The sequence below is a fragment of the Anser anser genome (genome assembly GCF_964211835.1).
Source record: "Anser anser genome assembly, chromosome: 3".
NCBI classification, from domain to species: domain Eukaryota; kingdom Metazoa; phylum Chordata; class Aves; order Anseriformes; family Anatidae; genus Anser; species Anser anser.
The window spans coordinates 100612548-100639882 of NC_139722.1; the positions used below are offsets into that span (position 1 = coordinate 100612548).

Genomic DNA, 27335 nt, shown 5'->3' on the forward strand with positions numbered 1-27335 from the left:
GAACAGTGACATTTTTTCCCCTTTGCTTATTCTTCAAGATAGGTAAAAGCTGGCTTAGGTCTCAGTGCATGAGAATTTGAACAAAACTCAGTCCCCTGGAGCTGGCCGACACTTCTGGAGTCATAGCCAGTACTGGCAAGAATCTGCTGTGACAGAGCAAACAACAGTGTCCTAGATCCACTCTTCAGAAAAGGGGGAAGGAGAAGATTAAGCAAGAGACGTGGATCTGTGGACTTTGGCAAAAGGCTGGATACCTTGTCATGCTAATAAAATTACTGAATTTGGGGAGGAGAAAATTGGGCAGAGGAGGGGGAAATAAAAGCAAAGCATGAAAATTACAGAAAAATAGATATTTATACTCTGAGTTAATTTATCAAACTGACACAGAGATGAATCATCCACGATTAAAATGGATACAAGGTTTCTTTATACCACAACCATTATTTACAACTCTTTTAAATGTTCATGGAGAAGTCAAGTATCCTCATCTTTTAATTTAAAAATGTGATCTTGAAAGCCAAAGTGAAACTACTGGCAAAAATAAGTTTCTACAGGAACAGTGCCCAAAGAATGATTTCTTCAAAAACAGTATCTTAACAATAATCATGGCTTTTTTTTTTTTAAACTACATGGTAAGCCACACAGACCTCAGTTAGCTCACATAGAACTCGATCTGTAAACACCACAATGATAGCAGGTAATACCAAGAGTCAGTGGTATAGCTAGACACTTCTACTTGTGACTTTTAAAAATATAACACAAGCACATACCATTCTAAGTTAACTAATGCAAATTGTATTTTGACAGGTAAAGGTCCATTATTTTAATGACTGTCCTTTGGTCCGCTGTCTTGCCAGTGAAGACAACCATACCACTGCACATTTTTCCACTTCAGAACACAAAAAAAGAACTGCAGAAATGCAGAGGGTTACTTCCTGAATATTGTTTTATTATTTAAGAATGTTTTTAATATTATCAGTCATTATGTCCCATAGACTGACATGGACGCGTCTTCAAAAACCGGGCAAAACAGAAAGAGAAACCCATATGATAAAGTGAGTTTTAATAGTCAGCACCATCATGTCATTACTTAAGTGAAGTGTATGGAATGTAAGTGTTTACCTGAAGGTGTGCTTATAGTATATATGATATTAAACCCAGAAACATCAGAAAGTATATGAAAGCTGCATCTTTTATTCATTTGTCTCTGCTTCTTCAATGGGCAATTTCTTTAGAATCCAGGTTTTTAGTTTTTCTATTTCAGTTCTGTTTAACTCATGGTTAAGGTTTGGAAAAGTATGAAGGGATGTTGATACTCCCAGTGACTTTAACATCTTGTTGGTTTCTTCACCCCAAGAGTAGAGAACTAATTCATCCGCAGTTCCATGACACTGAAATAATTCTGGAAGGACGCTTTCATTTCTTTTCAAAGTCTAGATGGAGAAGAAACACTGTTAGACACATCACTACAATTTTTCAAAGAGTAGTTACAATTACATGGTGACAATTCACATAGCATTTCATTTACTTATCTGCCTTTTAGTGTGCATATACTGTCTACAAAAGCAAACAAGGAGATATAATTGGAAAAAACTGCACTTCAAATTCCCATGTGTTACCTCTTGACAAATTATAAGGTTTACATTTAGGGCTATGTCCCTCTCCAAATAAGAGAAACAGAAAAAATTCAAGACAGCAGGTGGAGCCCATGAGTGTTTTAATTCACCACAAATTTTCAAAGTATATTTACATCTACAGGGACTGTAATACCTAATGACAACGTGCAAAGCATTTAATTTGTTAATCTGTCTTCTACACTGACTTACTCTGAACACAGTAGTTGTTCTGTCTGTGCAAAAAGCAACATCAAGGATAATTTTAAAGCCTTGTCTCCCTAATACCCTTATCTACTTCCAGGAAATGTTTTAAGTTTAGAATATTAATCTATTGCCTCAGATGAAAAACACTATTTTTTAATTATCATGCTTTTCTTTTAGCTAAGCGATATTTCTGTAAAAGCTTTTCACATACTCACCTGGTAAACAGCAGAGTCTTTATTGAGAAAACTAGACAGCGCAAAGACTCCTGCCAGATCTTGATGAAACCTATATGCTAAATGCATTGCCATTCCACCTCCCATTGAAAAGCCTCCTACAATGCAACAAAAGAAACAAAGATTAGATTTTACTATGTATTTATAACCCAGTGTCCAGTTTGATTATTTTTATCTTCAGACTTTTATCTTTTATACACAATGCAACTGAAAACCATTTTGAATAACAGGAAGATTATTACAATCTTAATCAAAACATGATTCAATTAAGAATTGAGTGGGCAGCTAAAGAACTGCTAAAGAGTCATTACTAGGAAAAAAATCGGCCAAAACACTACTTTAGAAGGTGTTTTCTGTATGGTCCCCACCAGGTACTTGAGTGCCATGGCTATATATTCTGTGATGTTAACATAGCAAAATCTTTAAACAGAATTCTCCGTTTTTTAATGCAACTTATTTTCCCCTTAGGCTAATATCATTAATGCATGAAAGATCTTTTACTATTGTACATAACTGATAAACATTCACATCACTAGACTATCACACAGAGTTTGAAGTCTTTTTTTATTGTTACTCCTTAGGATAGATAATAGGGAAAATTAGCAACATACCCCACCCGAGTTCTAACAAGATCTCTGAATTAACGGCCTTCTGTGTTCCATTGGTCTCTTAAGCTGCACCAATTCCTCATGTGAGGATTCCTCAGGGATGTTTTTTTACATGACAAACGTTTACTCATTAGGAAAGGAAAGAAATCCAGACCAGTGCGTTACTTCACAAGGACACAGTACGTAGGATATTATATTGACTATATCCAGATAATTACTGGCAGGAAGAATGACTGGCTTGCTAAAACATCTTCAGAATACAGATGACAATTGGCAGAACAGCTGTGACTGCAACTCAGAGCAAGCTGTAACATACAAGTATTGGTGATATAATTGGTTTGTGCCAGGCTGTTAACTGGTGTTAATCAGTTGCAAAATTCTGTGCACAGACCTTTTCACACACAAGACATGAATTTAGAGATTGAAAGATACATACAAAAGTAGCAGACAAAATATCCAACCATTTTGGCTTGTTACCCTTCTGGAGTGATCAAAAGGAGACTTCAAAATGAGCACAGCTCATTTGAAACGACTGTGCAAACTCCCATGGGTTGACTTAGTGCTGTCCTATGCAGAAGTTTCACACGGCTGCTAGACAAAAGCCCAGCCAAAGGAATCAGTGCCTATGCAGCACTGAAATTGAGCCCACTGACACCAAGCAACTTGGACACTTCACTGGATCCTGGGATCACACAGCAAGTCCCTGGTGCAGGTTCAGAGGCAGAAAATGCTGCACTCTGCAATTACTAGTGTGGTAAAGGCAAGACAGTCCCTAATAGGTAATCTTCCAGCATGTTTAACTCCAGGTCCCACCAGGTCTGAGACCCTTCAAGCTCACAGTCCATCCTGCACCATGACTGGAAGATTTAGCTTGACTTATGTAAGAATTTTTCCTACAATCATTAGACTAATCCAGACAAAGCGATTTTTCTCCCACACAACAGTATTTTTTCATTGCTGATCATTTTGTTATCAGAATTTCTATTGAATTTTTGTTTCTGCTGTCACCTTGTAGTCTTCAAAATGAACATTGCCACAACTGTAACTGAATTTTCATGACTTACAGAACCTGAATCTTAGGGAGAAAGTAGAATACACAGCTGGGAAAACTGTAGTCTAGCCTTCCTTTGTAAACACAGTCCTCAAATCGATTCGGAGAGCTGTATCCTCAAACCAGGTGATACACTCTGTAGCTATGCACTGGAGAGCTAATAACACCGATATAACACCGATATTTATCTTTGGTAAATAAAGACAGACCTGCTGTTTATTCTTTGAATCAATCTTTAGTTTAAAGTTAAAAGCAATGTGTCTAAGTGCCCAATGGCAGTTCAGAAACATAGGTTGTTAAGGAAAAGAAGGAACAAGCATGAATAAACAAATGCAAAGCACGCTTTAGAAACCTCGCATAGCCCTCATCACCTGAAATTTTGGAGAAACCCGTCTTCACAAAAAGATCAAATATACTACTGCAAGCCTTTCACCTGCATCATCATTTCCTACCAGATATGTTCTGTCACATGTATAAGAATTTGACAGTGAAAATGAAAAAACAATTGCACAAGACTCAGAGTAACCACAAAAATTACACCATTGACCCCGCATTCAGAGAGAAAAACACAGATTCCGAGAAAGTATATAAAAACAAAGCAAGTTACACAGTTATTACATAAATAACCTGTCCTGAGCTGAATTTTTCTTTATCCTCTTCTGTGGAATCCAGTCTTTTACTTGTTCATTTCCTTTTGATCATTCTGAATAATGCTGTACCTTTCCCACCCAGGCACTTACACTGTAAGAGATCCTTTTGCATTTGTTTACAAATATTCTCCATACATAAATAAAACCCATTTTAAGTGTTTCAGAATACAATAAAGAAAAAGTTTGTATTGAAAACTCATTACTAGTTTGTAAATGATTTAATCTAAAATTTTGTACCCAGTTAGTCACAATCTGGCAACTCTATCTGCAATTACTCACCAGCAGTCTTTGACAATGCAGTCACCTTCTGTTTAGAAAAATATTAGGTAATGGTGCTTTCATGTGGCTTATACTACTATGAGAAAATGTAATACATAGGAATAGCTCTTTGAATTTGGTTTTCTAGGGGAAAACCTGAATTTTATCACTTGACACAACAATCTCTGAGCAGACGCCATATTGTAAATACTTCAGAAACAACAATTTGGATAAGCATTTGCAGTTGGAGGCAAAATCTTTCATTTACAAGAAGCACTACAGTGTAAGTTTGACATAACACAAAAAAAGCATGTTCATTCGGTTACTTCTACAGAATTCAAATTTCAGATTAAGATAAAAACAGTACAGATACTACATGAAATAATGTATGAAGTGACAGAACATAAGCAACACAAAAGTACAAATGTACTTATGTACACTGATGGTTTCAGTATAATAAATACTGAAACCTTACAGCATTGCTAAGCAGACTGTAATAAGTTCAGATCAAAAATGACACTACATTTCAAATGGGAATTGGCAAAACGCAGCAAGACCCTTCAAGGCAAACCTATATGCTAAGAGAACAAAGGCTGTACACAAAGTTCAGAATTTACAAGTGTTTCACACAAAAACTGTGCGTATTTTCCATTTTTCCACCCCTTATCTATTTTTAAAGAGGTCTGTGATTATTGCTTAGGAGTTAAAATAAAGATTGGATCTATAATGTGCAGGAGCAGTGATCTAATAGTATTATTTCTCCTTCCATTTCAGGAAAGCAATTAGCCATTTGCATTAACTTTCCTGCATTACAAAGGAGGTTTATGCACAGGCTAAAACATAAGTGCATACAAAATGGACTCAATTCAGTAAAATCATTTCATGGTTCCTGCAGCCAAGGCTGCCCTTGAGCTTCACATTCCCCACCAGCCTGTTCTTGTTGGTGATAATGAGGTCCAAGATAGCACCTCTCCTCACTGACTTCTCTATCATTTGGAAAAGGAAGCTATCATCAACACCTTCCAGGATGCCTTAGTCACTTAATTACAAATAATGATTATGGATTTATGAAACACCAAACCATGTCACTTTTCAGGTCTTTCCAGCATAATTTTTAAAAAAAGTAATCACAGCTGTTTTTCAACAGTAGAAATCACAGTGGCAGGAAGCAATCTTCATTATTAATCATATTTAGTGCATGAATTCTGCCACCTGCATAGGGTACAGATCTTCTGCTTGCAGAGACAAAACTTGAAATCTTGCATGAGTTACTTTTGCAGAGGCAGAAACTGCTTTGTTACAGCACAGAATCACAGAATTGTTGAGGTTGGAAGGGACCCCTGAAGAGGAGTAACCCCCCACCAAGCAGGATCACTTCGAGCACATTGCACAGCACCGCATCGAGAGGAAGAGGAATAGCTATGCCTCAGGCTTTTATAAGATAAGGATACAGGCTTGTGTGTAGGGGGTTCATCTTGGAGTGTTTATTTTAAGCAACATTTCTTCCTTTGTTTCTCTCCAATAGTTGTCTTTCATCTTCCCTGAATTTCTCCAAATTTGTCAGTACAGCTTTGGTAACAAAGTGGCAAGAGTTGGATGCCACAGAGCCTGTGCCAGCACAGTGCAAGCAGAGAAAGTTAACTTCTGTTCTGAGGCTACACCAGCAGTTAGAAATTGCCTTTGCCCATTCTTTTATCACAATACATTACATACTCTTACCTAACTTTCTTTCCATTTTCCCACCATTTTTCATTCTCAATTTCTCCTTTCTTTTTTTGAGATTTTAACTTAGAGTTGCTTTAATCAGTTTATTATCACGAATTTTTTCCTAAAGCTACATTTCAGTTTACTTTCTGCTCTCCCTAGGGACTTTCTGTGATTTACCTTCTATTAATGGTAACAGCAAAACCTTGTTCTACACATCATCTGCAAAGAAGCTTTCTGTTCTGACCTTCCTTTTTCGCATGTGAATGGAAGTATTATATACATTTAACAGTGCTCATATATGAATAACAGAAGAGTAAAAAAAATGCCAGTGGAACATCAAATTCCCTTCTCTACAGAACTCCCAGAACACTGCTCCTGTGTAAGTGCTTCAACATGTACTTTGTCTCAAGTGAATTTCCTCAGAGCAGCAATTTTCTCCTTTTAACCTATCTGTGAAACTTTACCAAACCTTACACACTAGCAGAACTGAAATGAATGGTTTAACCCCTGCTAGAAGTGTTACTCTGTTTGTTACTCGGTGTCTTTACAACAACAAAGGCAACTTCCCTTGACTGCATCAGCCACTTCCTCTTGTTAGGAACATGAATAAATTTGCTATGCAACCTTCTCCCCAGAAAACAGAACAAGCTTTTAAATGTGTGTTTAAGTGGCACAAGTTTTACTGCTTTCTTGTAAAAAGTATACAATAGTTTCTAATGCATCATTTCACAATAAAACTACAATCCAATTATGCATTTTTTCAACTGAAACAGGTGGTAGAGGGAAATTCAATACGTGTACCTAAAAATGATAATTTTTTTTAGCAACGGAAAAAAATAGGAATCGTGAAGAGTCTCAAATTAATTTTTACATATATTACTCTATCAAAGTATTGCTCTTACTGCTCTATCTACACCTCATGTGTGTTCATGATTGTTTCTAAGAATGACAGAGTCCTGCTGCAATACTTACCTGACATTTTTATGGGCACTTTTAATATTGAGCATGAGTTCTGAAATATCTACAAGTGCAGACCCCCATAGCCCTTATGCCGTTTTATGGTGCTCTGCTGTGAGTACCTCTTCTTTTGGCAGTCAGGCTATAACCAGCAGGATGGAGAAAGACGCATGACAATACTCCAAAACCAAATTTGCTCCCAAGACGAGAAGTCCTAACTTAGTATGCATGAGGTACAGAAGAGGAGTACATCTGGGGGCAAGTCAAAATGAAAGAAGAGAGGAAAAAGTTAGGTGTGAGCACAGCAAGGAAAAGATATTCACCACCTTTTAAGTATAAACATGGTCTAACATCAGTGCCAGTCACTGAAGAGAAAATCTAATAAGATCAAACAAGCCATTCTGTTAAACAAAAGTTTCCCCATTGTTAAACTTACATTAAAAAATAAACTTAGAAAACTTCCTTTGCAACACCTCCTGTCATTTATGCCTCAGCTTTGCTCACTACTTCCTTCCATATTTTCATCTCATACCTTTTCTTCTTCCATGCAATCTGATGCACTAACAAACTCATCCTGAATACTAATCCTCCCTCTTTTCAACTCCTTCCTTAAAACTAGAACATTTACTGTTTCTTTGCAGGAAGTACCACCTATGATTCAAATAACCAAATCTCTAGCAACTATTTGCTGCATTGCTTGCACCTAAAATGTTTATATTTTGTAAAACAGGGGAAATGAGTAAAGGTATAAAATGGATAGGATAACTACATTCAGAGGGGAGATAGTGATGGTGTCACAATGAAAAGTGTCAAGAACCACCCTATTATATTTGCAAATGACATCAAGCTGAGAAATGTACAACCAATACTGGAGACAATGAGAATCTTATATGGCACTGAAGAAATGAAAAAATGCCTGAAGGATATGCAGAAGTGCAAAGTACCACTTCTGGGCAAACTGCAAGGTTATCTACACAACTACATAAACCTCCAATTGACTTCTTTTCCTTAAAAATAAGTCAACTGGAGATTCTACTGCATCACAAGTCTTACATATAAGATGTCAGAGTGCTAGGAAAAAAAGGACTGAACTAAGCAAGAAACCATTTCCAGTCATCTCAGCCTTAAAAGACCTTGGATGAAACTCTGCATCTGATCTATGGTGGTATTTCTAGGAAGGTATAGATATGCTGAAAACGGCCCAAAGGAGACAAAGAAGAATGACTAGAGCAGTAGGAAATATGGTCTACTAGGAAAGGTTTAAAACTGAAAAGCAAGCAGGGTGATTGTAACAACCTGTAACTGTGTAACATGGAAAGAGGACGAAAACAGCCTATTCTTTGTGCTCACAGTACAAGAAGTATTCATGTTTTTAAACTGATCACAGAACAGAAACTATGTCATTCATATGTGAAATGTCATTCACACTGCATATCAAAATTGATATGTTGCCACCTTTCAAAGCCTCCCATTTTTAGGTGCATCAATAAGCAATGCAAATTTACTCTGAAGCACTGAAAATTAATGTTAAGTTTTCTGATATTATGGGTGAGATAGACTAACAGTACTGCATTGAGCCCAGGACCTCATCAGCATAATGTAGGTAAGCCACAAAGCCATGTAATGGGTGGTACAGAAAGAAATCTCATTTGAACTGTAGTGACAAATGCTAATGCGAAACCAAAAATTTACTCTATGAGAGCAAGGTATTAAGTCCCTCTAAATGAAAGACAACATTTCCCTAATAAAGACAGAAGATACAAGATGAGATGACACCCAAAGCTTTCGAGGCCAAAATCATAAAATACCAAGATTGTAGGTGAAGTAGTTTGCCCAGTGTTTTAATGATTCACTGTTGAATTTTCATCTTCCCACCATATTTACAGTATCCTCTTTCTCTGGGATGTCAAAGCCAAGTTATTTCCTCCCCATCCCATTCTCACACACACACACAGATGGAAACGCTAATATTTACACACACAGAGGCACAGAACTTTCATGTTACTTCCACCATGGTTCAGTAGCTATGTAAGAAGTCTAGCAATAAACAAAAGTGGTTGTGTGTCTTGTGTTATTGTTACAGTACAAGGGGTTAGGAATCATGCATGTGATTTTTGGCATACAGTCAAATCTACAGGACTGTTGCTGAAAGTTTATTTTCACTGGCTGCTTACACAAGTGACTACAGGTGGCAAAGCCCAACATGCTTGGATCAGCATTTCTACACTATACAAAAAGTGACCTGTAAAAGAAGGAAAGAAGTACTAAAACAAGAACAGAGAACAAAAGGACGGCCTTTCACTGAAATATAGTTGACCGAATTGAGCAGAATCAGTATGCTCCAAATGAGAAGTGGCTATTTCTGTATTTTTACACACTATCACAATGGAAGTGGTAAAAAAAGAAAAGAAATAGACAAAAAGACCCATCACCCCCCAAAAAACAACTCAGCTTTAAGTAGAAAATGAAATGATTATCCCACATTTCAAAATGTGTTTATTTGCTTAACTAATTTAGTAATGAATTTAGACATTTATATAGAACTACATTCCGTTTTTAATAAGGTCCAAGTGTCATAATTTGACAAACTTCATCATATTCTTATCTCCAAAGTCAATATAAACTACTTAGAGTTATTTGCAAGTGCTTTAGCCAGGAAGACCACTAAGAGTAACATCAAAGGAAGTGACAAGGGAAGTGACTTCCATTATCAAATTCAGAGGATATTATTTTTGAATAATTAATACTTCAGTAACAGTTTTCCTTCCTTCCCCCTACAAGGTCAGGGGAATAAAAACCTCAATGAACCAGAAGTCCACTTCTATCCAAAGACCTCTGTATTAGGGGGAAAGCAACACAAACTGTCAGGAAAAAAGAAGGGGTAGATGAGCCACATGCCACTATAAGCTGGTTGGTACAGTGAATTTACTTGCAGGTTTTAATACTACTTTATCTCCAGTGCATTAATTCTTTAGAAGCAGATTCACAGTACAGCTGTTAAAAACAAGGTTGCTGCAATGTTTTTATTGATATAGAAAATGAGGGGCATGACACAACCAGACTCCATCCTCAGGTTTAGGGTTCAGCTCTACAGGCAGCTGCTTCTGGATTTCAGAGCTAACTGTGCTACCCAAACAGCACAGGCTGTAATTTTTCTCAGAACACATGATCTTACTGTACCCATAGTCTTCAGCCTGGTGGAAAGTTTGAATGACTCCAGAAGGACAATCATCCCCCAGAACACCAGGTGCTGGGCTTCTCATTTTCCACTGCTCAAGTGCCTGCCCCTGCTTCCCCTCTCATCCCACTCGCTCTCCTTTACGCAGTGCTCCCTCAGATCTTGCCTTCTTATCCCACACCTCAGAGCTGTCAGCAGCTGCCCACCTTCCTGCTTGCCCAACACCTAGCTCGCCCTCATCTAACAATATCTTACACTCATCCTCAGCCTGTAATTTCTAGTCCACTATTCCATATAAAACCATAACCTTCAATCTTGTTACCCTCCTCATACTTACTTTGTTTTCTTTCCACTCATTAAAACTCCCACATATTGCAAAATAGCCTGTCCTACAACCCAGTTCTCCTTAACCATTTAACAACCATCTCATTCTCTGTGGCTCCCTGCTTATGCAACTGTTCTCAGATTCTGTGACTTACCTGAAAAGGACCCCCACTGCTCTTCACAGACTTTTGTCCGTGTCCTCCAGTCCCCTTCTAAGCTATTTTGTTTGTACCTTCTGTAAGACATGTATCATTATGGGCTTTATAATTTGGTGCAGAGGGACTGAATACATCTTCATAAACAGTGGCCTCACATTCTCTGTTGATGAAAAATGTTATAAGGCTGCTGGGTGCCTTTACAGGAATTGATTTCCTCTAAGAAACAATGCCAGAATCTGGGAAACTATTTACATAATAGTCCCACCTAAAACAACCAAGGATGTCACATTATGCTGACTCTGATATTTAAACCAACCTTTATGCACAGAAACCTCACAGGATCTGTTCAGCTTCATTCTCCATTGGATCCCATGATGGCTAATCATTAAAACCAGCACAGAGAAAGTACAAAGTTCCCACTGAAGAGCACAATCTTGTGCAGCCATGTGACAACTCATTTTCCACTAAACAATTTTTTTTTTTAAACAGATTCCTTTCTGCACTTTGGCTGGAGCTAATTCAGGACTGCCTTATTTTGTTTGTTACATAAAAATAAGATTCAACTGTATGGAAGCAACATCTGTAACAGAGGCAAGGAAACAGTACCTTACTCTAGAAGCCTGAAACCAATGTTCTTAAGAACAAAGAAGGTATCAATACTTTTTTTTTCCTCACAGAGGAGGCATGCAAGTATGCAGAGAGAGGGACTTCCAAAGACATGCTGAAACAACTGGCGCATATCAGCTTCCTTACTCTGTTTACAACTTGCAAAAAAAACCTTTCATACTCTGCAGTCTCAATACTACTGATTTTGAGGGCTACAGAGAAAGGAGAAAAGCCTAGTAGCAAATTGGATCTGTAAACAGAACATCTCCCAGCTCACCCTACAAAAAAGCACCTGTGCTTCTTCAGCTGTTTCCAAGCCATCAGGTATAATACAGGAAAGACAGATCAAAGAGAGTGTGCTGACAGTCATCCAAAACAATGCATTCAGCAGCCAGGGCAACAAGCCAGAAAGGGAAAGTAAACAGAGGCCTTCAAAGAGCAACATAGGGCTGGACCAAGAAAACACGTAGGCTGAATGGTAGTGGCTCCACCATGCAGGAGCTTGATGGCATGACTCAGTTGACCATAAATTTAAAAGTTCCCACATTAAGAGTTTTTTCCCTAACCTGAAATAGTTTGTGGTCTAGGAATGGGATACTGAGCCAAAGACTCCTGAATTCTCATTCCCTCTCTCACGCACGCTACTTCTTTGGCCTCAACACTCCACTACCTATTTCATAGAACTACTGTGAAGGCTGCTGGAAACCTGTGGAAATTAAGAGGGGCAGGAAGACAGACATGAAATATGACAGCTAACACATCATTTGTTATCAAGTGTTAATCTTTAGTGGTGTAACATGAGACTTGTTTCCCCATGAATTAGCTTAAACCAAAATGTTTAGAGCAGTAAGAAAAAGTCCATGATTATTTATATGCTACTTCTGCATTCTCCAAAATACAAGCTGCTTTGGGAAAGTATGCTTTTCCATCCTTGAAGAGGGCAAAAGGTAAGAGGTATACATTTTTCACTGTTTCAAGTAAAGCACTGCTCACTCTATGTTTTAAATCACGACGACAAATTATAATTTACAATAAAAACAGTTTCAAGTTACATTTTTGAGGGTACTGCTTGCAGTTAGCCTCATTCACCATCTGATACAAGTTTAAATAACTATTTAATATCCTTGAGGACTGGCTGCTGAAGGGGTTGTTCAACAGAAGCAAGACATGCTCATGTGAGTTCAGAGCAGAATAATTTCAAAGTAGATGATCTCAATTAGAAGGATTAAAATAAACACTTTCTAAAAAACAGTCTTACCTATTAGTATCCTATTCTTTGCGATGCCATTTTTAATCTCATCATTGATCAAGTCTGTAAGTCCCCGACACATAGAGTCAATGCTTTCAATGTGTTCTGGACAGTCATTAGAGATCTTATACCTGTCAAACCACACAGTGGAAAACGCTCCTTTCATGGGTGTATATGGCCTAGAGTGGTGGAAGGAAAAGAAACAAATGATTAACAAAGCGCAAGATCAAAGTGGTCCACATAACTGATAAATAAAAACAATTCACTATCCGCCCAACAAAGGAGAGAAGGAACCTCTTTCAGCTCTAATTCAATCACTTCATATTTTCCTGCACTCAAAACACTATCATCCTTCAAGAGTGAAGACGACATTTGGCAACTATAAGATGCAAGTTTCAGTCAGTTCAATGTCAAGGTTCATTAGTTGAGCTAAACACTTTCAATCATAATCCTGTCAAGAGGTTCCTAATCCTAAACAAAGCTTGGGTTGAAATTTACCTGGGAACAGGACAGACTGAAATAACTGCTCAACAAGACAATTTTGAAGGATCTAGCTTTATGTGATCCAGTTGTCTTATTTTTGTTGAAATTAACAGGAGAGGGCTACTTTCTGTAAATACACGGAGGGTGAACCTCCATGTATTTACAGAAAAATTCTTCCTTCTGTTAATTTTTTTTCTTAAATAAATACAGCCATCCCCACCTTCATGAGGCAACTATCTCAAAAGTAACTGAAATAAATGCCATGGAGGTATTGCTTGGTGTGCAGACAAATTAAAGGCACAATATTTTTTCCTTCCATAATACTGTGTTGTCAGATTGGTATTTTAGATTCTTTAACTTGCTGCCCAAACCTCAGATAACCATGAAAGGTACAATTTAAAGCAGCCTTTTCTTTGTTTTTAAATAAAGAAGATTAATTGAGCTCTGAAATCCCAGGAAAGGTGATCTAATTGCCTTGCAACAGTTCCACAATTTAATACCAAACACAGTGCTTTGAGTTCGATGCTTCAGCTCAAAACCAAGCCCCCTAAAATCCTTAATTGCAATGTTTAATCAGCTGGCACATTTTTTTTTTACTTAAGCTCAGATGAGTTCAGATCAGATTACAGATCAGATTTGCCTAAAAACAGACAGCCTTTGATAAATTTGTCTGGATGAGAACCCACTGAAAAGCTAACATTGACTTCTGTGCTCTCTTGCTTTTTTTCAGTATTAGGATTAAACAAAACCACAACTAGCCTAAAATGAGAAAGCCACTATTTCAATTATTCCTAATGAAGGAACAAATTCTGCTTTTATTAATACCAGAGAGGTTTCATATATGGAAATGTCTATTCCAAACACACAAATGCTTCCACTAGCAGAAGCGTACAAGAGGTTGATGACTTTTTGTATTGCTCAGTCACACAGGTCTAAAATGAGAATGCAGATTTTCTTCTGCCAGGTGCTATGAACATGTAATATGTAAGATTCATGACAAAAGCTGATGAACCAAGCATAAAGAAAGAGGCAATGAACAGCAGACAGGTACACACACTACACTGTTTCATCTATTTGAACACAGTCTCAGTGAAAAGTACGTAAAAACTGAAACAATCCACTGTTACTCAAAATGGCACACATGTATGTGGTCAACTTTAGTACAGAGCACACCTTAAGTTGTCCCTCATTCGCTTAATTTGAAACTAAACATTTACTTAAGCACTAGAATTAACACGTACTTTTTAAATTATCCCTTACTTCTCCACTAAAAAAGGTAACTATTAAAGTAAAGGAAATTCAGTGGAAATATTTCATACACCCAACAAGCTGAAGATAAATGAAAAAACTGTTTTACTTTCCTAGCATTAAGACTGTATCTAGGACTCTTCCCAAATGAATTCATCAACACCTAAGAAACAAGATTACAAGTTTCTGATTACAAGTTTCTAATTTACCTAAGTTTATCAGTTTCTAAGAGGAGCCGTTCCAGCCAAAATTACCAACAGTAGAGTCCATGGAGTTTCTGAAAGTCACTTGGATGATCTGATGTACAACAGACTAAGCACTTCAGCAAACAGCACTTAATTCATGGTTTAGGTTTCTCAAACACTTTTACATCAGTCCTGGTAAAAACACTTAGCAGCTAGAGCCAGAATGCTTTATTTTCTTGTAAAACCAGAGTAACTTACATATATGTTAGAAGAGATGTGTAAGGTTTTAGTATTAGTACAGAAGGTCAACCCATGATTTCCATATAATTGATACATATTTTGCCTTAAATAAAGGAAATAGACTACAAAAATATTAAAATGTACTTCCCCATAACTGAAAGACAATTTAGAATCAGGACAAAGTCCACGATGAGATTATAACACTTGATCAGAAGTCAAAACTCAGGACTTTTACCTTTCTGTCTTTGCAAATTCTTCAAAGACTAATGTGTCTTAATCCCACAGGAAAAGACCCCCAAGCAAACAGGCAAGACTCTTTCAGCTGTCTCAAAAACATCCTTGCAACCACTCTTGATTTCTCAGAAATGCATTAAAAATAACTTTTACATAAAGCTGAGAAGTAAGATTCTTTTAATGGTTCACCCAACTGGCACATCTGTTTTAGTCATTCACCTTGTTCCTTAAATAAATCCCTTTATTAGTTGGCACACTACAACTCAGACATTACCACGGTAAACAAATATGTTTGGCATGGAACCATCTGTACAGCTCCAAGAATACAGCACAAAATTTCTTCATACAATTAAACCACAAAAGAAAAAAATTCCCTATGTAACACTGACACAAGAGGCTGGACTAAAACACACTAATGCAAAGAAATAAGCCTGGAGTGAAGTCTCCAATTAAGCACAGCATGGTCAGTTATGTCAGTTATAGACAGTATCAGGCCAAATGGTCATTTTAAGTTTGGATTTTTTATTTTTATTTTTTTTTTTACTTTCCTAATTTCAATCGAAACTTGAAACACTAGTCCTAATGCATTTTTTTGTGTGCCTCACTTATTCTCTTTTTAAATGGTATTGAAAAATAAAGCTCTGTGCCCCTAAACCACATGCTTTGGAAACTCTGAATACAAATATATAGCCCTGCCCACACCCCAGACTTTGTTCATTTTTTTGAAGGATGTGTTTTTCCCTTGCTTATTAGGCCCCTGGAGCACACAAAGGATTCAAGATATCAGAAAACAAAAATCACGAGTCCTTCTTCCAGATATATCCAACTTCCCAAACTGTTCCCAATTTTAAGAGATGTTTAAAACAACTTCCTAGAAGTTGCACTAACTCTCTAACTGAGATAAGATGATGGAAGGGAGACACGGCTAACAGCATTTAGAAACTGCAGGCAGGTTCCCTCTGGAAAAGAATCTTTAAAATGCTTCCTAACACTTGCTCCAGGCCATTTTTTCTTACTACTTCACAGGTCTTTTTCAAGGGTGTGTAAGCATTTTAAAGGGTTAGTAAGCACCTATAATGCTTGCCTTATGAGTACACTTCTTGAAGGACTGAACATGAGAATGCAGTTTCAGGAAGATCCTACATACCTAACATCTGAATGTCTTAAAAGGAAAACATATGCTATAAAACTCTGTATTTGTCAACCTTTTAATCTTTTAAGCATATATTCAAATACAGAGGTGATCTTCACTGTTGGTTTCACTGCAAAGTTCCTAAGTAACACAAATCATTCATGTTTTCACAAATTAAAGATAGGTAAGCTTCTGCTAATGTAAGTTATGTACCAATGATGAAAATGTAATGAAAGCAAGCAGGAATGCCTCCATCTTCTTCCACTTACGTGAAACACAGAGGCCTAACCATGTTTAGAATTGTGTCAAATAATTTGAAGTAATCTTAACAGAAGTGGACAGGAACCAAGTAACGCCACACAAGGTTCAAATTCAGATCTAAAGGCATACAAAACTCCATCTCCAAAATGTTATTAACATAGCAATTCAAATAAAACTAAATGTGTTTTGTTAACCAATAAATCACTGTCCCTGTCAAACATTAAGACCTAAAAAGATACAACAGCAAGAAAACTAGCTGCTTTGAATAAGAAACATGAGACAGCACCTTGATAAACAGTAAGTATTCTTCCCCCAACTCTTCCTCCTAATGAAAAAATATATCACTGCCTTTACATTCAGCACTACGATCACCCTACTAATACAAACCCCAAACCACCGGTGATGGCTTACAACTTTCTTGAAGTTCCAGACAGAACTTCCTGAGATGTCAGACAGAATTGGGAATTTATCATGAAGTTAGGCTTCAAGATTCACATAAAGGAAGACATGTTAAAATTTCTGAAATCTTTAATTTTGCTTCCTTCCCAAATCCATCTCCTTTCAGTTAGGAAGCACAGAGTCACATAAGACTTTGTAATGTTGTCTTTTAGAAGTCTACACATGCCTTCAAGAAAATCTACAGAGCACATTGCCAGGTTACTCAAGTTCTAGAAGCAAGTCTTGACTCTGTTAAAACTGATGGCAGTTTTTCCAATGAAAGCAAGTTTACTCCCCAGTCTGCAACAGAAAACCTGGTTCATAATTCTGCTTTTGATTCCCACTGTCTACTTGAATCAAAAAATGAATTAGAAAAAGATAGGGGGAAGGCAGAGAATCCACTTATTCAAATCAGAAGCATTATGCAAAGATCTAATCCAAATTGTACTTTACGCTAAATCTGAGGCTCAGCACAGCTTACCAGTGAAACTTTGTGGTATGGTAATCCCAGCATATGTATCAGATTTTTTTCCCCAGGTGTAGGGGTGGTCACTTGTGGATTTGTACATATCAGAGAAACAGCAATAACATTGTGGTTGAGTACGCCATAAATTACCTTTCCCACATTACCTGTGGCTGCTTCATAAATTCACTGAAAGAAAATTGCAAGAGGCAAACCAAGGCTCTGATCTGATTCAGTTCTCCATTAAGGGGTTTGAAAGATATTTTAGTTTTCAGAACAGTATCCCTTCACAAGCTCGTGGCAAAGAACACTGAAGATGGATGTATGACATTAGCTAAGCACAAGATGCTTAAAACTCTAAAAAGACTGTAAAGCAATAGTACAGGGTGACAACTTAGAATCCCACAACTGCTTGATGGAGGGCCTATATGTAAAAGACTATCTCCAGTTCTTCAGCATTGGAAAGTGGTTGAGGGAAGAAAAGCAAAAGGATGTTTAAGAGTGTGATGTAGTTAAAAGGATTAATAATCCTAGATTATTGCCAGTAGGTTTTCCCTTGTCTCCCTCAAGCACTATTAAAGCATCTCTGACAAGAGCTTATTGCATTCCACATAGTATTTAGTATATACACGTTTTCCTCAGCTAATGGAAGAGGAGCAATAAAAGGAAAATATGAAGTTTATCCATGCATGCTTTCATCATTATTATACAGAATATGATAAATTTCTGCTTAGGAGGAGAAGAAAGAACTACCCCATAATACAAACCAAAACCCTTTTCACTTGTCCCTCAAAATTCCACTTCTAAAAAGACGTCTTTGTGTTAAATTTATGAATGAGGTTAGGGCTCACAAAAGTGAAGGATTAATAACATTTGCTTGAGCCAAACATACTATGATAGGCACCATGCACGCTCCCCATTGCGGCTCTGCCAATCCATCTCAAGTCTGACCTGCAGTACCCCTGCTGCTTTTCCAATCCTAGGCCTCTCACAAGGAGAGACTGCCAATGCAGCTGAATGGTGCCAAACTGTCTGGTGGTTTTGCAATATAGCCAAATGGGGACTGTGATGAGATGAAACTCATTTCCACCCGTGAGCAGAGCAAAGATGCGAACCTAGGTAAAAGGATGGAGACCAATGCATACAATACGGAGAAGCTCAGAGCAGCTACATAGTTACAGACAACGGAAATTAGAATATATTGAAAAAATAGACAAACTCTGCAGAGACATATTGGCCATAGAAAGGTATGTTGAGTGAATGTCAAAAAGATCCACAAAATAGCCTGAGCAGTATTTATAGTTTACTCTCTGACTTGCAGAAGAGGACTGTCAGAATGGAATGCTAGACAACGCAAAGAATCTTTGACCTAGATTTTTTAAGGGAATTATAGAAGGTAAGGTATACTTATTAAAACAAATGGAGCCTAAATGGTTTTAACTTTACCACATTAGCTCCTGCAATGCCAATTTAAACTATCACTTTCTATTAAAAAAAGGGTAAATTGGGTGGTATTCAGTTCTGATTTAGAAACTCAATAGAAACCTAATGTTTAAGTCACAGGCATAGCAGCTGAAACAGTATTTAAAGCTGTAACCATCCTGACCCAAATAAAAAAAGGAAAAAGGAAACCCTTTCCTTTAAAACTGTGACTGTAGACGTGGCTTTAAGGATTGCATCAGATACTAGGTCTACAAGTTGAGATTCTGCTTTTTAATTAGGAGATATGCACTAGCATTACAAGGGAGAGGAAATACCAATTCTGTTGTCTTTAGCACATTGCACCGGCGTGTTAGTACTGGTCTTGAAAGAAAGCTAAAGCTGAAAGAGCAATCTACTAAAATAAAAACTTCTCATTTTCAGTATCCCAGTTGCCTATATTACAGAGAAAGTAAAAACCCTCTCTAAGAAGAATAATCTTAAAATTCAAGTTTGTAAAGCAAGACATTTGAACAAAATCTGCATGTACCACCTTCAGGTATTTAATTTCCAAACATACTGCACTTTCAGGTGCTGCTACTCTTGCTGCATCACACTGAGTCTTCAGATCTGTGTATTATTCAAGCATGCTCTTAACCGCAAGAATTTATTTTACTGTGATTTGCTATTAAAACAGCTGCACAGTTTCTAACTACATTGTTATTTTCAGTCAGGAAACAGGCAAGTTTGAGACACTTAAAACACTCCAAAGTGATGGAGAAAGCGTGAAAATGCTGCACACATTTTACCTGTTTGGGGGAGTGCTTATTCTCTACATAGACCCTGTATATTATATAAGTGATTGATCAAATAAAAGCAAGCTTTTATAAAAAGGTCTAGAGCATTTTACAGAGACCTACGGAGAACAGTACAAAATATTTTTTTATAAAATGTAGTTCAGAACTGTTCTAGTGCTTGTACCCATATAAGGAAAGTACCCTCTACAGTGTTTGCTGAAATCAATGCTAATCAAGCAGAAAACATGTTTTAGAATTCTTCTAGATTACATGCTGGGATGGTTTTCCAAAATAATTTTCAAATGTATTGACTTTTGAATCAAAACACGCCTGAACATCTGATGCTGTAGTAATAAATGAAAAACACATGTATCAGCACTGGAGATAAAATCTACATAAATTGAAACAAAATCAATCCACCCTCCACAAAGAACAAAAAAATATAATGCTTCATTGAAAAATTTGAATTCCACTGCTTTTCAGAACTCTTTTTTATGTGCTGAAGAGCATATAAGGCCAAGTCTACAGATCTACCTATCAGCAGAATTGTATCAGTAAGAATTGTGAAGAGGTATTTCTGACCCGCACTTTATCCTGTGAGAGCCTGTAACACTGCAGTTGTATCATCAAACCTGCTTTTACTGGCATAGATACTTTGAGAGTGTTCAACATGTATGTGGTAAGCTATGCTGGAAAAGACAGGAGCTTACAGGCTATGAACTACATCCACATAAGCAGCATTTTGCCAGAAGATCCTATTAGCCAAGCAATCCCACATCTTGCTTAACTTCAAGCTTCTCTTTGATTTCATCATGAGTGTAAAAACCTGCTGGCAAGTTTTGCACTGTGCTCCTAAAATTGACAATGCAGTGGCAGGTTTACCATCCCCCTCATCCCTGTAGCTTTTTACCAGCACCACTCTATTTCCACATGTTCAAAGGCTGGATTAGAACTTTCTTCAGCATTATCTGCACACCTGTGGGTATCATTATCAAGGACACTTAATTCTCCTGTGATGCCAGAAGCATTTAGCATTCTTGTCAAAACATATATGTTTTGTGTATGTGCATGTGTATATATATTTACACATACACACAAAATCAGAGCATATATTCAAGTGGCTAATGCAGATAAAATTATTTTACTGGTTGCTATTCAAGTTTGGATGTTCTAGGCCTTGTTTTTCTTTTCTGTGGACAGAAGGAGAGCAAACATTGCTAACATTCCAAAAAGCATAGTGTGTTTTGAACTTGAATACCAAAACAACATTGAAAGGGTCTGCAAAGGCTTGTTACTTCTGTTTCCACCAGTAATCCATACCTTCACAAATTTCACTTCATTGCTGTGAACAGTGGCAAACATTATCATATTAAGGATTTCTGTTTTATTTCACTATGTCAGATAACAGTGCTTATCAGCAACAGAGGGTTCTACATCAATATTCCTAAGCATACTTCATATTGCCAAACTGTGTGTGTACTTTTTTCTTTGAATACAAAACTGCTCACAGTTTTGCTATGAAACACTTCTGAATCAAATCCTAAACAACTTCAATCTGCTCTAGAAATGAGTAAGAATGGCCTCAGATTAAAAAAAGAAAGTTAACTATTACTCAGATCTTGCAATTACAACCATATATTTCTTCCCATCCCTTTACCAAATTAAATAAAACCAAAGCCTTATGATAAAAACAAATTCCCCCAAATGCCATTCATTTGACTCTGATCTTACTGGTTATTAATACATACTTTATATACGTGGTTATCCAAAAAACAGAAAAATACTGGACCTCAAAATTGCAGTGGGATGGAAAAGTGAAGCACTGGCCTAACAGACACGGTCTGAGATGCTTTGGCTACACATAGCATGTGAAGAAAGAATTTCATAAGGAAGCAAAGCCTCAGCATTTCTCCTGTACTTGCTGTTGATTGGGAAGAAGCGGAGCCCATCAGCATGTTTGATACAATACTGAAAACTCTAGCCATCACTTTAGCCTGTCAATGAGCTAATGATCACATTATTTACAGACAGTCATATCTACTACCTACTAACCCCAGATACACTGGTTCAAAAACTTCTCATGGGCTTGATTTTTGTTACAGCGAGTATATTCACACAGTCTCTCAATGGCTTTTCCTGCCTAAGTAGATCACAAAAATACATGGTCAAGGAAAGGCTTTTAACATATTAGTGAGTGCCAGACAAAATCTACTATTATACTTGTTTATACCCTCCAAGATTTTTTTTTCTTTCAAACCTCTGTACCTTGAAAGTCCATGTAGAATGTCACAATTTCCCTTCCCTTTCAGCATCCAACCACACTTCAGAACAAATTCAGATTGAAACTTAAGTCCTGTTATCTTTAAAGGAGACATAACCTTGGCCCAAAGACACCTTAAAAAATGGACTGATACTAAGAAAAATTAAACACCCTTGAAATATAAAGGCAAGTCTTTAGGTTGCTAAATATGAAGGTAGGTACCCAAATTCTGGCCTTTTCTGGTTAACCTCCTTAGCTTCCAAATTGACAGGAGTATATATTTTTATCTCTATTTCTAGTATACCACTATGACAAATGTCACCTAACAAGATTTTACCTACAGCGACCATTGAACACAATTCTCTTTTAAAAAGTTGCGTCTGACGCAAAGTAAAGGAAACGTGTAATTTTAAATTCCCAGTCCTTCCTCCAGTAGCTGAAGATCTTTCATATCGTACTTGTCACAAAGATCAACCACCAATAAGGACTGAAGCTTGGCATTAAATACAAAAAAGTATTTTAGTGGTTAATTTACGGAAGTTAAAATAGGTAGGACAGTGACCCAGAATACAGCTCTGTAATACCATTACAACACACACTGGAGTATCTTCTACATGCACCAAGGATGTGGAAAGAGGCTACGAGGACAACATTTGAAAGTGAATTAGAAACTGTGACTTATGTGAAGTCTTAACCATTCAGCATTACCGATGCAGGACAGCAATGCACTGTTGAGCGCTGATTTTTGTCAAAAAGCATAGACTAAGAAAGAAGGAAATATTACCACAATCTGTACCAATATTTAAAAGCATATTTTACAGTACTGGACTACAGTAATTTAATCATACTGTTAAAATATACTGTGCAATACCTGGGAGGAGCTGTTGGATAAATTACTTTTATATGCTGGAAAGCCATGTCTTGATTCAAAATTTGTTTTATCCATGTTCTTGCTCCTTGGCCAGTATCACCTGTATCACAATGAAGCATACAATAAGAATTATCCTGTGCATTTAGAAGAAAAACTATAACAATTTGAAGGATTAACTTTGTGATTTAAAAATCAGATCTAATTTAGAAATGTAGTGTAAATATATTTGACATTGTATATTTATATATATATATTCTTTAATAACCTCTATTGCTTTCACAATGAAGATGGACTCAAAGATTCCCAGAAACAGACTCTTTAGGAGTCTCAACAGCTTAAGCTTAATAAATACTTTACTACATCCAGTGTATACCAGTCCAGTGTACCTCCTAATCAGGCCACAAGGCTTTATGTCTTACTTGCAACTTACCTTATTTGCTGGTAACAGAAACAAACAAAACATACCAGTGAACATTTTAAGAAGTGAGTTAGAAAACCTGCTGCTTCCCTTAGAAAAAATGGATCATTTTTTACTACAGCATTTTATATTAACCCACTTCAAAATTTAGTCAAGCAATAAGGAAGACCTTCACATTTAATTATGCTAGTATTATACATAAGCTTTAAGCAAAGTATCAGACATTCATATCTTGAACACTTTTATGAATAGTTGGGAGTTTGAATTAAAATATCTTGCAGGCTGCTCAAAAACATTAATCCAACAGTTCCATTTGAAGACTAGTTGAGATCTGATTCTCAGCGTGCTTTTTTCCTGGTCTTATCAACTCAGCATATAGACAAAACCCCTATTGACTGAAGGGCAATGAACAGATATACAAGAACTCAAATGCTGCACGTGTTCCTTGTGAACAAATATACATCAGAGTTAGTCTGCTCCATTACTTTATCTCAGATTGGTCAGGTTGACTTTAAAACTCACTGTATTCAATAACACACCCACGGCACAAGAAAAAGTATTGTCCTAATCCAGGCTTACTGCCACCTTGCATGGTTTATTCCAAACAATGACACATGAATATACCAATTTATTCCTAAAGTGATTAAAATTCCCCAGTGAAGGTTTTCTCTTGCTTTACCATTCACAGAAAATTTAGAGACTTATTTACATTTACAATACATTTTCAGAAATAAAAAAAAGGAAAGCAAGAAGGATCTAAGCCCAGCATTTTTTTTCGGTTGAGCACAAACAGCCTACGAAACTCTGTTTGACCTAAATATTCCAAGTGGCAATTAAACAATAGGGTCTGCAAACCAACACAGATCTTACTCTATGCTATTTTAAACTGTAAAAATCAAATTTAAATCTCTAACTGGATGCTCCTGAACACAAGCACTTTCCTCACACGAGTTGTAAGGTCTGAAGTCCCAATACAACCTCTCAGAAGACACTGTTGAAACCCAAATGTTTCTCTTAAGAAGGCATCAATAAAATTTTTTTACACTCTTTTTTCCCCTCCAACTACAAAGAAAATCTACACATTTCAAGCACTTGCACAGGACCAACCCTCATGAAAGTAAACCTAAGCAACTATGCAAACAGTTGCAGGATTAGGACTTAGGTCTTTGTAAACTCCTTAATGATGCAGAACACATCTTTTATTATTTACTCGCATTTCTTAAGCTTCGCCAACTTCAGCACAAGCATCTACAGTTCTTGAGCTAGTTTGTCAACGAAAAGTTAACAAAGTTCAGTTAGTAATAGAAAAATTGATTACGGCATTGTGTGTGCCAAGAGTCCCCATAGTCCAAGGGCTTTGCAATCTGCAAGCACTTGTATGCAGAGGTAAAGCATTTTGATTCAGTAATAACATGATTTTGAGGAGAGGGAGACAGCAACAGACTTCCAAAGAACTTGTCTTTCAAGTTGTTCGTAGATTTCAACACTATGTTCCTTCGACCTTTACTGGTAACAGGCAATTAACACAGTCAGATCTGTTGCAAACCTGAAATAAACGAATGGTAACACTATCTTTTTCTCCCCTCTGAAGTAAAACATGAATTACTTTCCTTCAAAATATAGCTTGAATTTTCAAATTTTGTCTCTGTAAATTTTGTCAAGTAAAGTTGTAAACTTATACGTAAGTGCATGTTACAACATGCAAAGTTATACACTGAAGTCTATAAAGTTACTGTACATCTAGTACAGTAGAAGATTGATTTATTTGCTTTCCTTGCCATGCTATGAAACGGATGGATCCTTTATTTAAAATTAGACGTACAGCACTGGGAATTTTCTAGTGTCTTTCTCTACCATTTTGCATTTCCATTCTCCACTTGTTACATTTTGTCTGCAGAAAGCATTATGGATTCATGCCATCTGACTGCCACTTTCCATCACCAGTACTGTACAGAAAGCACCAATTCCTGCTTCATACGCCAGCCCACAGCAGCGGCACTGTGGCCACCTCTGTTTTAAATTCTATTCTGCGGAATTGCTAAACCAAACCAAAAAAAAAGCATCCTTGTACTTCTCCCTCGCAAATACTATGACTGAAATCATATCAAAAATGAAAAATTGTAGAGTACTTTAGCCACATGTGGCATCAGCCTCTAACCATAATCTTTCCTTACTCTTCCAACATGAGAGGAAATTATTTCCTCAAGCATAAAAGCATTAGTGTTAACAAGAGGGCTGAACACATCTTACCAAGCCTTTCACTTTCATTTTTTAACATACAAGATTTGAGAAAAACGTAAATAATCTGTATTATAGAAATAAAATTAATAAGCACCTACATCTTCGTTAAACTAGATATAATTACTAGCAAAAAGCAAAGGTTAGAGATAGACGGAAGGAATTAAGCACTTTGACACGTGCACAAAGGCCAACAGAACAAATTTCCAAGGCCTTGTATCTACTAATCTGTGACCTATGACCACTTTTTCTGTTACGTAGACTTTTTGCTCTATTTAACGGTTCTGTTAACCCTTCGGTTAACCCTGTGGGTCCTGCCCGCAGGCTGCTCACCGATGTGGCTGAGGCAGGGGCCAGAAGGCACTGGCCGGCAACCTGCTGACGAGGCACTGTGCACAGCAGAAACACACATTAAAAGAAACTAGTGATACTCTGCCATCAACCTTAGAAGAACCTAGCGATACTCTGCCATCAGCCCGAGCCCCCATCCTTCGCAGGAGGCCGAATGACCAGGCGCAGCAGAGCAGGGGGCACGCCACCTCTGCGGGCCGGCCCGGCGTGCTGGCTCCCTGCGGGGAAGGCGAGGCCACAGCCGCGGGGACACGAGCGCCCGGAACGGTTCTTCCTCGCCCTTCGGCCCCGCCGTGACCAGGCCCGCCCGCCGAGCCCCTGCCCCGCCGCAGAGGGAAGGTGGGAGGGGAGAGGGAAGGAGGGAGGCAGCCACCTGAGCCGTGCAGGAAGATGAGGGAGGCGCTGTGCCGGCCCGCGGGGAGCACCACGCTCCGCTGCAGCACGCCGGGCGCCGCCATGCCCGGAGCTCTCCGCCTCCTTCTCCCTCCCTCGGCCCGGCCCAGAGGCGGCCCCGGGCTGGCCCTGGCCCTGCCCAGCAGCTGCTGCCTGCCCCTGCCGGCGCCTCGTAGCGCCCGGCCGGCCGACAGGGGAACTTTCCTCGCCCCTCTGGCACAGTCGGGTTGTGTAGCGATAGCTCTCACGCTACTCGGTCGCTGCAGCCGGGCCTGAAAGGCTGGGGGCTTTACGTTGAGAAAATAAAAATAAATAAATATTAGGGGTTTGCCTCACCGCAGCTGTGCCCAGAGCCCCCAGCTCCAGGCACTGTCACTCCAGGGGAAGCAGCTTGTTACTTGTTCTTGTCCAGGCCATAGAGAAAAACTGCAGCGTTACTGGGTTGTTCTCACTGATTTTTTTCATCTTCGTCTGTACTTCTTCAGCCTTTCAAGCAGCATTGTCTTAGGTTTAAAATTAGGTTTCTATAGGTACCTATAAATCTGCCCTTTTTTTACTAGGCCAAGTAAAAATCTTGCCATGCTCTCTGAGTTAGGCCTGGCTCTGAAGTTCTCACTCCATTCAATTCCATATTCTATCACTGCCATCTATTTATAGAAGACACTATATCTGTACAGACCCTATATTTAGAAATACCATATGGTGGGCAAACCAGGGATCAAACAGCAAAGGGAGAGGAGTGGAGGACGTCCCTTTTATGTAGCTTAGGTGGTTGGAAATGCGATTAGGCTTCAGTCTCACCAGGTGCACATTTGTGAGAATAAAGGCCCCATTGGCAAATGAACTGAGGAGAGGCAGGTGGCAAAGGGCCCTTTGATGGCTCCTTCAGACCCCATTTCAGAAAGTGAAAGGTCTGCAAGGACCAGAATAAAAAAGGCCCAGTGACCATTTGCAAGCTTATCTGACCTTAATTAATTTCTGAGCATAGTGACCCTGATGTTCTTGGTAGGTTGTACTGTGCTGCTATATGGGAATAAAAAGTAGGAGTATTCTTTTGCACGTTTACTTTTTTTTTTTTTTTAATATGTTAAATATGCACTTTCAT

The 27335-nt window shown here is 37.9% G+C and overlaps 1 protein-coding gene across 4 annotated transcripts; it reads right to left on the minus strand.

Annotated features, from left to right (window-relative positions):
- Positions 1–352: 352 nt before the first annotated feature.
- On the minus strand, positions 353–26964 carry LYPLAL1 (lysophospholipase like 1). Of its 4 annotated transcripts, none has more exons than XM_083829446.1 (5): positions 26910–26964; positions 22831–22930; positions 12809–12978; positions 2036–2151; positions 353–1433 (listed from the first exon to the last, which is right to left on the minus strand). In XM_083829446.1, exons 2-5 carry the CDS (start codon positions 22875–22877, stop codon positions 1194–1196), a joined length of 573 nt encoding a protein of 190 aa, XP_083685572.1. In that variant the 5' UTR covers positions 22878–22930; positions 26910–26964; the 3' UTR covers positions 353–1193. The 4 variants fall into 4 exon arrangements, with proteins under 4 accessions (XP_083685572.1, XP_083685573.1, XP_083685574.1 ...); XM_083829447.1 differs by lacking the exon at positions 26910–26964 and adding an exon at positions 26567–26893; XM_083829448.1 differs by lacking the exon at positions 26910–26964 and adding an exon at positions 26562–26893.
- Positions 26965–27335: the final 371 nt, after the last annotated feature.